Here is an 11615-nt window from a genome sequence, read left to right as displayed (position 1 = left end):
AAAACTGCTTTCTTTCTTGGGCCACAAAGCACAGCTGAACTAATATTCAGATGTCCCAGTGCCCTCTCCAGACCAAAATGCAAAGTATATCCAAATTGATAATTATTTCTATGATTATTTTCAGTGCTTGTACTGATAATGTCTTGCTAAAGCATTATCAGTGCGTCAGTAGTGAAATTATAATTAGTAAAATTATAATTACAAATATAATCAATTATAATTAGTGAAAACTAGTGAAATTATCATTTCATTATATTACAGACAATATCTGTATTTTGTCTGCAGTGAATTCAGCATAGTGACCTTGCAAGGATATACCTTAAAGACTTTTGTATGGTGAGGATGACTATAACATCAACAATGAACCTGAAACAAGGGACAAATGAGTATCTGTCAGGTGACTGGTGGCCTGGCCTGTCTTTTTCATATATTCATGGGGAGAACTGAGCCACTTCCTTGGAAACACTGACCAGTGACCCGGTAACACAAGAACTTGCCCAGCTGGCTTTCTGGGAGTCCAACAAATCTTTCCACCCTCCAGCCTTGAGGTTTGTTTGGTTGTATTTTGTTGTTGTTGTTTTGTTTTGTTTTTAGATTTTATTTATTTATATGCCAGACAGAGATCACAAGTAGGTAGCGGTAGGGGGCAGCAGGCTCTCTGCTGAGGAGAGAGCCTGATACAGAACTCAATCCCAGGAGCCTAAGATCATGACCTGAGCCAAAGGCAGAGGCTTAACCCACGGAGCCACCCAGGCACCCCAGCCTTGAGTTTTCTAATTTCTGGAACCCTTCCCCCTCTGAGTCCCTCAGCACAGAGAACACCCTCTCATTCCCCATACCTGGATGAAGTTCCCTTCGTATTCGAAGAAAAGCAGTGGCCACGTGATGCTGATGATGGAGGGAAGAGCTTCCTCAGAGGGGTCTGGAGAAACAGAGAGAGAATGAGCCAGAGCAGCATCCCCAGGAAGGCCTTGCTGTAACTGCCACCCCAGGTTCCGTCCCCAAGGCTGGACCCTCACCAGCAGGGTCTGCCCCACGGTGCTATGCGCCAGGGCCTGGATGTGGGCCGTCTTCTCCTTCACCTGCTCCACCAGCGCCTGCACCTCCGTGAGGTTGTCTAGGAGAGGGGAGGGCGCCAGAGACGAAAGCTGTTCTTCCTGTTCCCTGCGGTCCTGTCAGGACACGCGCCCCTCTCCCTCCCTCGGAGCAGGTGCTTTAAGACCCAGAAAAATGGCAGCTCCCCTGAGTCACTCCCCTGCCTCCCTCTGCTCACCCCACCGCTCCTGCCTTCCCTCTCACCATCCAGGGTGAAAATGAAGACCACGGTGTCGATTTCTGTGAGGGATGGCAAGATGCACGTCAGGAGGTCCTCTTGGGAGAAGGAGAACTGGGGACCCTGGGCACGAGAAGATGGGGGGGGCCCTCCCATGAAAAACTCCCACCCACAGACCTGGGGACCACAGAGAGCCTCACAGGACCTCTCACACAGCGTGTTTGTACACAGATGGAAGAACCGAGGTTCAATGAGGTCAAGTGTTTTGCCCAAGATGATGCAGCAAGTTGAGGGGAAGAGCCCTGGACTAGAGCCAGCTTTAGAGGGAGAATCCAGAACCTTCCACCCTCTCTGTGCTTCCCCAAAGCCTCCCGACCTCTAACCCATATTCCCTTCCCTGGACTGTCTGCCTGCTCTCCTCCCCCACCTGTCCCCAGCGCCCCTCACCTCCCACTCCCTGCACACCTGTCACCTTCACAACCTGCCCCATGTCCCGGCATCCCCCCACCTGGTGGAGGAGCTCCGTCCTCTGGTTAAACATGTCACTGTGATCACCAGTGAGAAAGCCGCAGACATCTCGGTAGTCTGGAACATTTAAGGACAGGGAGAAAGGTGTCATGGGCTTTATACGAAAGACTGAATCTAGGCTTGGGGGAACATTCATGGTCTTGGAAGAAAGTGCCAAGAGGGGTGTAGGGTGAGGTGTCACACACATGGGAGGCCACAGCTAAGCGGGGCTGGGAGCTGAGGGACCAAGGCCTAAGTAGGGGTTCACAGCAAGGAGCATTTGACTGAAATGCCTATTCTTTTTTTTTTTTTTTAAAGATTTTATTTATTTATTGGACAGAGCGAGATCACAAGTACGCAGAGAGACAGGCAGAGAGAGAGAGAGAGGAGGAAGCGGACTCCCCGCTGAGCAGAGAGCCCAATGCGGGACTCGATCCCAGGACCCTGAGATCATGACCTTAGCCGAAGGCAGCGGCTTAACCCACTGAGCCACCCAGGCGCCCTGAAATGCCTATTCAAACAGGACAGTCTGGACATCGAATGAGGAACCCCCATGGGCTGGGGATGGGGGTAGGAAATTGGTTTGCATTCAGGAGGAGCCAGGAAGAAAGTCTGAACTGGGGTTCCACCGGCACTAAAGGTGTAGATACACTCCACTCCATCCATGAAGGCCATGATGCCCAGGGTCTGCCAGCCAACCAGGTACACACGGCCTTTTTTCTCCAGGCTGAGCACGGGCCAGAGGTCAGGACACGAGAGGAGATACGGCAGTGAGAAAAGATCAGGGATCAGAGAAAGATGCACACGGCCAAGCACAGGTGCAAACCAACAGAAAGGTTACCGCGCCCTCCACCACGCAGACCTGCTCCCCTCACCATGTTAAGGAGTCCTGAGGGTCTCCACTGTTCTCAGGACAGTCCCCCATCCATGCAACCTCCCCTCTCCTAACACGTTTCCACACACCTGGTGCTGGCTTGCATCGTCAGGGCAGCAATCTTCGGGCTTTGACTCTAGGTCACCTGATGAGCCCGCTCTAATGTCCGCAGGATTTCCAGAAGGCACCTGGGAGAAAGGCCACCAGCTCCCGGGGTGGGCCCAGGGCCCCCTCTAGACAGCATGGGTACCCAGCCCTGCCCAGGGGAAGGCACAATTCCCTGAAAACTAAGCTCTGCTGGTCCCTAGCGGAGGTGCGGGGAGTCCTGTCAGAACGCAGGGCAGAGGACAGAAAGGACTTCCGTGAGCAGAACACAAAGACCCAACAGAGGCCGAAGGACATGTAGAGAGCAGGGCGAGGAGGACGGGCTCGGAGCGGACGAGGAGGTCAGCGGGGATTCTGGGAGCCAGGCCAGAGACACAGGCCCCCGCAGAAGGAGTTCTTCCTGCACGACCTGGACCCTCCCCAAGCCAAAGACTCTCTGAAACGAGGTGAGCTTTCGGTGTCCCAGGTGGGCTCAGGGATTAGGTGTCCCAGGTGGGCACAGAGAGCAGTGGGACCTGAGGAGCCCAGGGTCTGCTGGAAACAAGTGAGACTTTGTGGGCTAAGAAACCCAGGCCAGCTCTTTTCCCACGGCCCAGGGTGCGGTGGCGGTGGGACTGGCCCTGAAATTAGCATCCACTGCGGCACATACATTTTTGGTGAAGGAGACTCCTCCATTAAAAGGAGCAGGGTTAACAGTATCTCAGAATCATTTATATCGTCACTTGAATTACGCTACAAGCCTGGAATCTGGGAGTTGAGAAAAGGACCTCAGAAAGCACCCGGCCGTCCCTCCCCCCAGGACCACCACTGCATGTGCAGAGCCGCTCTTGAGGAATCCACAAGCCTTCTCTGGAACATTCCAGCAACAGAAGCCTTCAGCTTCATCAAGAGGCCCACGCCAATGATGAAGTCAGCAGAGCTTCCCGCACCTGGCCGGGCACCAGCATCTCCAGGGGTGGTCTCAAAAAATAAGGTATTTCAGGGCCTCACCCCAAAGCGACAAAATCCGAGCTCTCGCACAAGTGCCTACGAATCTACTTTCTTCTTGCTTTAACTTAACTCCTGAGGCTGGACATCCAGGGAACCACACCTGAGCACTATCGGCTTCACATGATGACCTCTGGGATCAAAGCAGCCATCTACATAAAGAATAAGGCGGAGGTGATTGGGTGGCACAGAGTCCTCAGGAAAGGGGGACAGGGTGGGGTTTGAGTAGCCAGAGCCGGACCCAAGGGGAGCCTAGGATGACAAAGGAGAATGGTTGCTACAATAAGGGAGCTGGGCAAAGGGGAATCAGAGGCCACTCAGCACCCAGGGCTCCTTTGAACAGATGCTTCTCTTTGGGGTCCACATCGTCCCGACCCTATTCTATCTCCTGGCCCTTGTTTTCCTTGTCTCTCCATTCCTGTTTTGAATGTCTGTTTTCTGGTATTTTATGTGGCCTCTGTAAGCTGCCTTCAATCCTTCCCGAAACAAGAGACTACATCAACCAGTGGACCAAAAAAACAAAACAAAAACAGAAACAAAACAAAACAAACAAAAACCCACCAAAAACAAAATCCTCATAAGCTCAGGGACAGTCTGTATTTACTCTAATGTTCTGAGATGTGGTGAGTAAGACCATAGCCACCATGCCCTCCCTCCTCTTCGTGGCTGTAATGTAGATTTTGGTTTTGTTTGTTTGTTTGTTTGTTTTGTTTTGTTTTAAATATTTTTATTTATTTATTTGACAGACAGAGATCACAAGCAGGCAGAGAGGCAGGTAGAGAGAGGGGAAGCAGAGCAGAGAGCCCGATGCGGGGTTTGATCCGAGGACCCTGGGATCATGACCTGAGCCAAAGGCAGAGGCTTTAACCCACTGAGCGAGCCACCCAGGGGCCCCTGTACTGTAGATATTGACAGGTTTCCTCTCAGCCTCCCCCAGGGGCCTGGCCTGTCACTGCCTTTCATTACAGTGGGCTCACCTGGCCATGTTCACGGGGCTGAAACCAACCAGGACTGGTAAGAAGGTGCCTGGGCTGTCCATGCCGGAGTCCACCTGGCCTGCCACAAAGGGAGCCTGATGGCAGGGGGTGAAAAAGGGTATGATGAGAGCGGAGGGGTTACTCTAGTGTTTCCTGAGGCCCAGGAGCATCAGAATCCCCGCAGTCCTTGTTAGAAATGCAGAGTTCCAGCCCCAGGGAAGATTTACTGGATCTGCCTTGGAAGGGGAAAGCTCCAGGCCTGTATTTTTAACATGGTCCCCCAAAGAAATCCTCTGCATGGTAAAGTTTCAAAACTACTGAACTAAATTGTATGCACCTTAAGGTCGGTGTCCTGCCCTACTTGTGTGTCTCCTTCTGCATCTAGCATTGCTCGACCTGTTTCTCTTAGTGAATTGTTAGAATCAGTACACTGCAGTGGTGAGAGAAAATTGGGGTCACCAAATCCAGTGCTTGGAATCTTGTTAAAATGCAGATTCAGACTCAGTAGGTCTTGGTGGGGGGCCAGATTCTACATTACTAGCAAATCTTTGGAGATACTGATGTTGCTAAGCAAGGACCATGCTTAAGTAGCAAAGGACAGGTCCAGGGGTCAGCTTCTTACATAAAGAGCAAGAGAGTAAATATTTTAGGCTTTGGGGCCCCTGTGAACTCTATGCAATACTTAACCCTATCATTGTAGCATGAAGTGGCCATAGATCTTATGTAAACACAAACGGCTGTGTCTCAATAAAACTTTATTTACATAAACAGGCAGCAGCATGATTGGCCACTGTGGTTTGCTGACCCTGGGACTAGTCCATCTACCTTGCTTGTTGAATGGACTGATACACAGGTATTCTGGAATAGGATCCTTTCCCTGTCATTCCACATTCATGCAGCTGGGTCTCAGTTAGTGAGAGTAAAATCAAAATTCCTTGTGCGAACCCTTTCTGTTTTCTAGTACCCACTTCCTCAATCTATTTTCCATGCTGTTCTGCCCCCACCCCTTTCCTCCCTATAGAATGGATTCCCCCAGGCTGTCTTCACACTCACAGAGAGTCCCACCGAAATGCCAATGACAATCACCCTCTTCTTCCCAGCGACCACCTAGGAGAGGAGGGTGGGTGAGACAGTGCCACCAGGAGGATTCTAGGATACAAACCTATTGCATGGAGATGTCAGGGTCAGGACTGGGGAAGAGAACGGGCTTTGGCGGGATGGGGACTTTTGTGTCCTCGTGAGAAGGAACAGACAGAGACGTCTGGTTGACTATCAGGGGAAAACACAGACCTTCTTCAGTTCTTCAATCCCGTGCAGGGCACTATCTTCTGTCCCCTCCCTAGATGCCACCACAGACCTAAGAGGACAGACTCAAAGTCAGTGGCACTGGTTGGAAAGCAGAAGATCATGGTATACTAGGGAAGAAAAGGGAATGCTTTAAGAGGAGGGAATGATGGGAAAGATATCATTGACTGAAACACCTACTATTTGCTGAACACCACAATAGACGCTTTCTAGGGCTGGACACTTCAATTCCTACAAGGGCCAGTCAGGTGACATAAGTATGTGAAGTGGGCCGAGGATAAGGCAATAAGAAATAATGGCGACCAAAGCAAACTGGGCATGATCTCCACCTGAAAGCCTTAAAATTCTATTTCTAGAAAACACTATCCAGGCCAAAGAAAATATTCACAGGCCAACGTGGCTTACCTGTCACTGCTTGCAATGAGGTAGGTGTAGAGGTTTCTGTCCTAGACCTTTCATCAGCTGGTTGAAGGAGACCTGTCAGCGGGGAAGGACACGAGATCGAGATCGTGATCAAAGTGAAGGGAGCGGTAACCTTGGATTTTGACAACTAGTGTGAGGATTCCCTCAGGCCAGTGCTTAAGCCAGTCCTGCTTGGGATCTGGCACTTCGAAAGCTACTGCACATGACGGCTTGGGGTGCATGGGATGTAGAGACACATGCAATAGACGGAGTGGGGCCCAGATGGGTTCCGAAGATACGGGGTTCCGTGGTGAGGTCTAACTTTGAGAAGAGAGGGAGCCAGGCCTCAAGAGGGCCACCTAGGAGCTTAGCTATGATGAGCTTTATGGTCCTGAGGGTTACCCCGAGAAGGCAGAGGAAGGAAAATCGGGGATCAGGGTACTCACCGACATGAGAAACGCCATCCTGCCAGAGTTGCCCCCTCCACTCAGCACCACCAGCTCCCACTCAGGTTCCTGAGAAAGAAAAATTCCCAGTGTCGCCAGGGCCTAGCTCCTAGCTCAGCTTGGGGGAAGCACATTCCTTCTTTGTCAGCAGCAGAAGAACTCCTGGGGAGACTCCTTAACCCTCCTTAACCACAAAAGGGAACAGAAAGATGCCTGGATTTGAGAACGAAACTTCAGTCTGACTCCCAACTCTGGCTGAGCTACTTACTCCAACCTTACTCATTCCAGAAAGGACCGAGAGCAGCTTTGTCATCCACCAATCACTCAATAAAAAGCAGCGCTGGGGTGCCTGGGTGGCTCAGTGGGTTAAGCTGCTGCCTTCGGCTAAGGTCATGATCTCAGAGTCCTGGGATCGAGTCCCACATCGGGCTCTCTGTTCAGCAGAGAGCCTGCTTCCCTCTCTCTCTCTCTCTGCGTGCCTCTCCATCTACTTGTGATTTCTCTCTGTCAAATAAATAAATAAAACCTTTAAAAATAAATAAATAAATAAATAAATAAAAAGCAGCGATACCCAGCAATTATTAGCTGGATATATTTGGGCAAGCTACTGTGATTGTCCTTTGTTTTCCTATCTGAAAAAAAAAAATGGAGACAATCACACTCATTTCACAGGTTTTTGCAAAGGTCATGAGTGTGAAAGCACAATGTCAATTACAGAGTATGATGTAGATAATAGTTATCATAATTACTGTTGATTAATAAGATGACAATTAAGAGGCCAGAGGGAGGACTGGGAGAAAGGAGAATGGAGATGGAGTCAAATGAGAAGTGGAAGCCAAGAAAAGAGAAACGGGGGAGGGAGAGGAGTTAGGAGGGGAGGAGACAGAGAGACTGTACCTTCAGCACTTCCTGCACTTTGCCAGCCACTTGGACCATGGTGGTCAGAACTGATTCACTATACAGTCTCTGTAGGGAGCAGGTGGGAATCAGAAGCCAAGAAAAGGACAGTGGATTTCGGGGAGGGGGAGGAATGAATGGTGTGGTGGAGGGGCTCTCAGGTCTCAAACACGAAGCACCATTGGCATGGAGCTGGCATCTTTATTTTCAGTGTCCAGGGGATGGGTCTGGGTTACCTAGTCTGTGGGCATGACTTGCCCCTCCTCCTGGAAGATCTCAGCATCACATTGTCCCAGCAATCGAACAATTTGCTCGGCATCTGCTTTGTCGAGGTCCTGGGTCAGTGGGTTTGACTCCTCTGTGATTGGCAGGGCTGCCTCATACCCAGACAACTAAAGGGAAGAGGGCACAAGGATGCAGACAGGAAGCCCAGGCCTCACTCACGCCTCTGGATCTGAAGGTGGGAGCGGCAGCAGGCACAAGGTTTGGGGACAGACACACACACACATCATCCAAGGATTTAGCCTGAACTTGGTACTCTGGGCCTAAATAGGGGAAGGTCAAAAAGGAAGATGGGAAGGAGGAGAGGGAAAACAGAAACCCAGGGTGGAGGGAAGTCCAGAAGAGAAATGATTCTAGGAATCAGTGCCTAGAACTAGAGCCCTAGTTCCTTTTGTTTTGTTCAGTGAGAACGGGGGAGAAGGAAAAGAAGGGGAGGTATATAAATTCTCCTGCATCCGTGGAAACGAAGGTCATACCACATAAGAGGGGCCGGTAACCTTTTTAACTTCACTGTCCACATTGACACCCAAGCTTTTCACCATTGATTCCTCTGACTCCTCCATCAACCTCGAGTTAATTTCCAGAAAGGGACTGAACGGTGTTTGGAGACAAATGAAGGAGAAGCTCCGCTAATGGATCCTTCAGTGCCACGTGCTCCTATCCTGTGCACTCCTGTACTCCTAGTCTTCCCTACACTCACTTTTCCTTTTGTTTCTGTCTGCCTCTGTCTCTGCTGATTCAGTCAAAGTCAATAATAACTGTAAAGTGTAAATGACTTTATTTTCACTCTCTGCCACTATATCCAGAGGAGGATGATGGAAATAAAACTGAAGGGTTGGAACTCCCCTGTCAAAAGACTTATACTTTGGGCTCTGGGGCTACTTCCTTCCTGTGAAAGTAGAGGCTTTCCTCTACTGTTTCCTAATTCCAAGGGTGGGGGGATGGTGCCAGTGAGAGAAAAACCACTGTGGGGGGAAAAGCTGCAGAACCCAGAATCTGGACATCATATGCTATACTCTCTGGAGAATTACAGGTCTTCTCAACTTTGGATCTTTCCAGAGTAGGTGTATGAACGCTCCTTTTTTGCATCTCAGTCTCTCCGGCATATTTCAAGAATTTAGTCCAGTAATTCTGAAAGGGACCCCAATCCAAACAGATCAAGAAGTCATCATCCTTTCTACCTCACCAAGCTCCAACCCCAGGTATCACAAGACTTAACTTCATCCTATCAGATAAGCCCAGTTCTCATTTGCCCTCTGCCTTCAACCACAAAAGCATCCAGATCTGGGCAGCAGTCTTTGATCCACTGCTACCCAGTTCTGCAGTAGTACCTCTCACTGGTCACTGGCGCGGAAACACTCACATCTCGGACTCTGGACACCTCATCTCTTGGGATGGAAGTGGCACGGGGTATAGAAGCATGGCATAGATATAGGGAGCTACGAGTTCAGAATATAAAGGCTGTTTCAATGCATCAGCTCAGGGTTGATTCCCAGTTACATCTTTTACTGTTCATTTGTTAAGGGACGCCTCTAATCCCGAGTCTCCTGGCATGTGAAATGGAACTATAATGCCATCCCCTTCAAAAGCTGTCTTTGAGATTAAATGAGATAATGCATCTACAACCTTTTGCACGGTAGCTGGCAGACGCATCCTGAGTATTCGGTTAGCTATCATTACTAGCCTTGTGATACCCCGTGCACATCATAGAGCCTATCTGGGTTTAACCCGGGCTGCTGCAAAACGTATGAAAGCAACCGCCCTGCCTTCCTCCAGGGTTGTAAGGATTAAAAGAAGTATTCAGCCACACTTCACTCACAATCCAGGCGGGAGGAAGACCGCGATGCCATAGGACCTCGATTTTGCGGAGGGCTCGTGGGCGTGGCCTGAGCTTGAGTTTGCAAGCGACGACAGGATTGGTTGAAGAGAGGATTCAGGTCCTCTCGGTCCCGCCCTAGACCTCAATGCGCCTGCGCACTTTCTCTCTGCTTCACAGCGAAGGTCTGTGGTGAATTTGCGAAGTGTGTCTCGCTGTACACGCGTCAGCGTGAGCGTCAGCGACAGCGCGTCAGCGGCAGTCGTGGCGGGTTGTCCAGGTAACGACGGGAGTTGTCGCTGATTGGTGGCATCAGAGAGACAGGTGTTCGTCTGGCAGTTGAAGCACCTGAGGACCCTGCTGAGCCCTCAGGTGTGGAGTTGCGTGCCTCTTCCCTCCCCCGCCAGCCTTAACGTTCCCAGAGAAGTGGGGGAACTGAAATCTCACGATGGTGAGCGCCTACTGTATGCGGAATCTCTGCTCGGTCGGTAGTGTGCAGTAGCAGGACGGACCGCTAACCGCGTTAGCTTTCGTTCCGTTTCGTTTGACATCAGTTGTGTACGAGGCCCCGTGCTGGGCGCACATGGAAACAGCGAACCTAAGTCTGCGCCCGGATAAACGAGCGCTTTAGGTAAAAGCCCCCAAGACGGAGTGCGGAAAACCTCCCACGTTCGTTCTGATGATGAAGATCTCAGATTCGGAAAAGGCTGGGCACCGGGAGAGAACCATGCTGAAGAGAGGCTGGGTTTTGGAGCCAGGAGACCAGCACTCAAGTCCTAGTGCCAGCTGCACTTTCAGTAAATGGTCCAATCCCGCTGACCCGAAGCCCTCGGCACACAGTCTCTGAGCGCCCACCCAGCGGCTTCATTTGGAAAATGGGAGTAACAATAATAGCAACCTGAGGGGGTTTGGGGGAAGAGTTCGCAAAAGCCTTCGCGAACTAAAAAGCCCTGTAGGATCTGATAGACGAGAGAGAACATCCAAAATTCAAAGGATAGACTCAGACAAAGCTTATGATAGTATCTGCCATTAGTGAATGTTTGCTATGCAGCCAGACGGCATAATTTAAAGAGTTAGGATTGTGGTTTGTGGAGTCAGACATACGGGGATATAAATCTTGGTTCCAACCCTTACGAACTGTGTATGTAAATTTGAGCCAATTACTTAACTTTTCTGAACCTCAGGTTCCCCATCTGTAAAATATGCATAATCATCTCTGTCTCAGCGTTATGAAGTAAAAGGACAATGCATATTGAGCATCTATCAAACTGCCTAGTCTATGGAAAGATCTTGTTAAAGGTTAGTTATTATTCTACTCCCGGTCCCCATTGAATCCTCAGGCAGTGCTGTGAGGAATGAGGAAGGCTTCACAGCGAATGTGGTATTAGGAGAAAAGAGGGAAATTAGAACAAAAGAGAGAAGTACTCATTGCTCAGGAAACTGCCCCCGAAATTGTAATTTAAAAATTCCTTTACCCTAATGGAATAATTGGAAGTGAAAATCCCCTTCAGTCTTTCAAAATAAGATGTCATGATGCAGGGTAGGGCAAAGGCCCAGGATTGGCAAAATGATGCAGGAAGATGATGAGCAAGGAAAACGAGGAACCCTCAGCCCTTCAAACCTAATTTAATCAAGCGGTGGATGGGTGGGGGGGGTAAAGGTGGTGGTGAGGCTGTTTTCTGACTCTGAGGACTTTGATGGAGGGGATGGGGAAAAAAAGGCCTTTTAAACCTGGGACTTTGGA

The 11615-nt window shown here is 50.0% G+C and overlaps 1 protein-coding gene across 1 annotated transcript; it reads right to left on the bottom strand.

Moving 5' to 3' along the window:
* Positions 1-711: 711 nt before the first annotated feature.
* LOC116596412 (glucokinase regulatory protein-like) lies at positions 712-10456 on the bottom strand. The gene is given in 18 exon segments (XM_032353713.1): positions 712-898; positions 901-922; positions 1020-1117; positions 1300-1396; positions 1782-1858; positions 2410-2507; positions 2744-2958; positions 3689-3719; positions 4724-4818; positions 5777-5830; positions 6014-6080; positions 6434-6463; positions 6465-6505; positions 6877-6945; positions 7774-7842; positions 8010-8165; positions 9877-10170; positions 10391-10456. Coding segments are annotated over 18 exon segments (1671 nt in total). The 3' UTR covers positions 712-806.
* Positions 10457-11615: the final 1159 nt, after the last annotated feature.

Source organism: Mustela erminea, chromosome 7 (genome assembly GCF_009829155.1).
Source record: "Mustela erminea isolate mMusErm1 chromosome 7, mMusErm1.Pri, whole genome shotgun sequence".
NCBI lineage: Eukaryota > Metazoa > Chordata > Mammalia > Carnivora > Mustelidae > Mustela > Mustela erminea.
The sequence above is the reverse complement of the archived record's forward strand: the minus strand, read 5'-3'. Positions and strand labels throughout refer to the sequence as shown.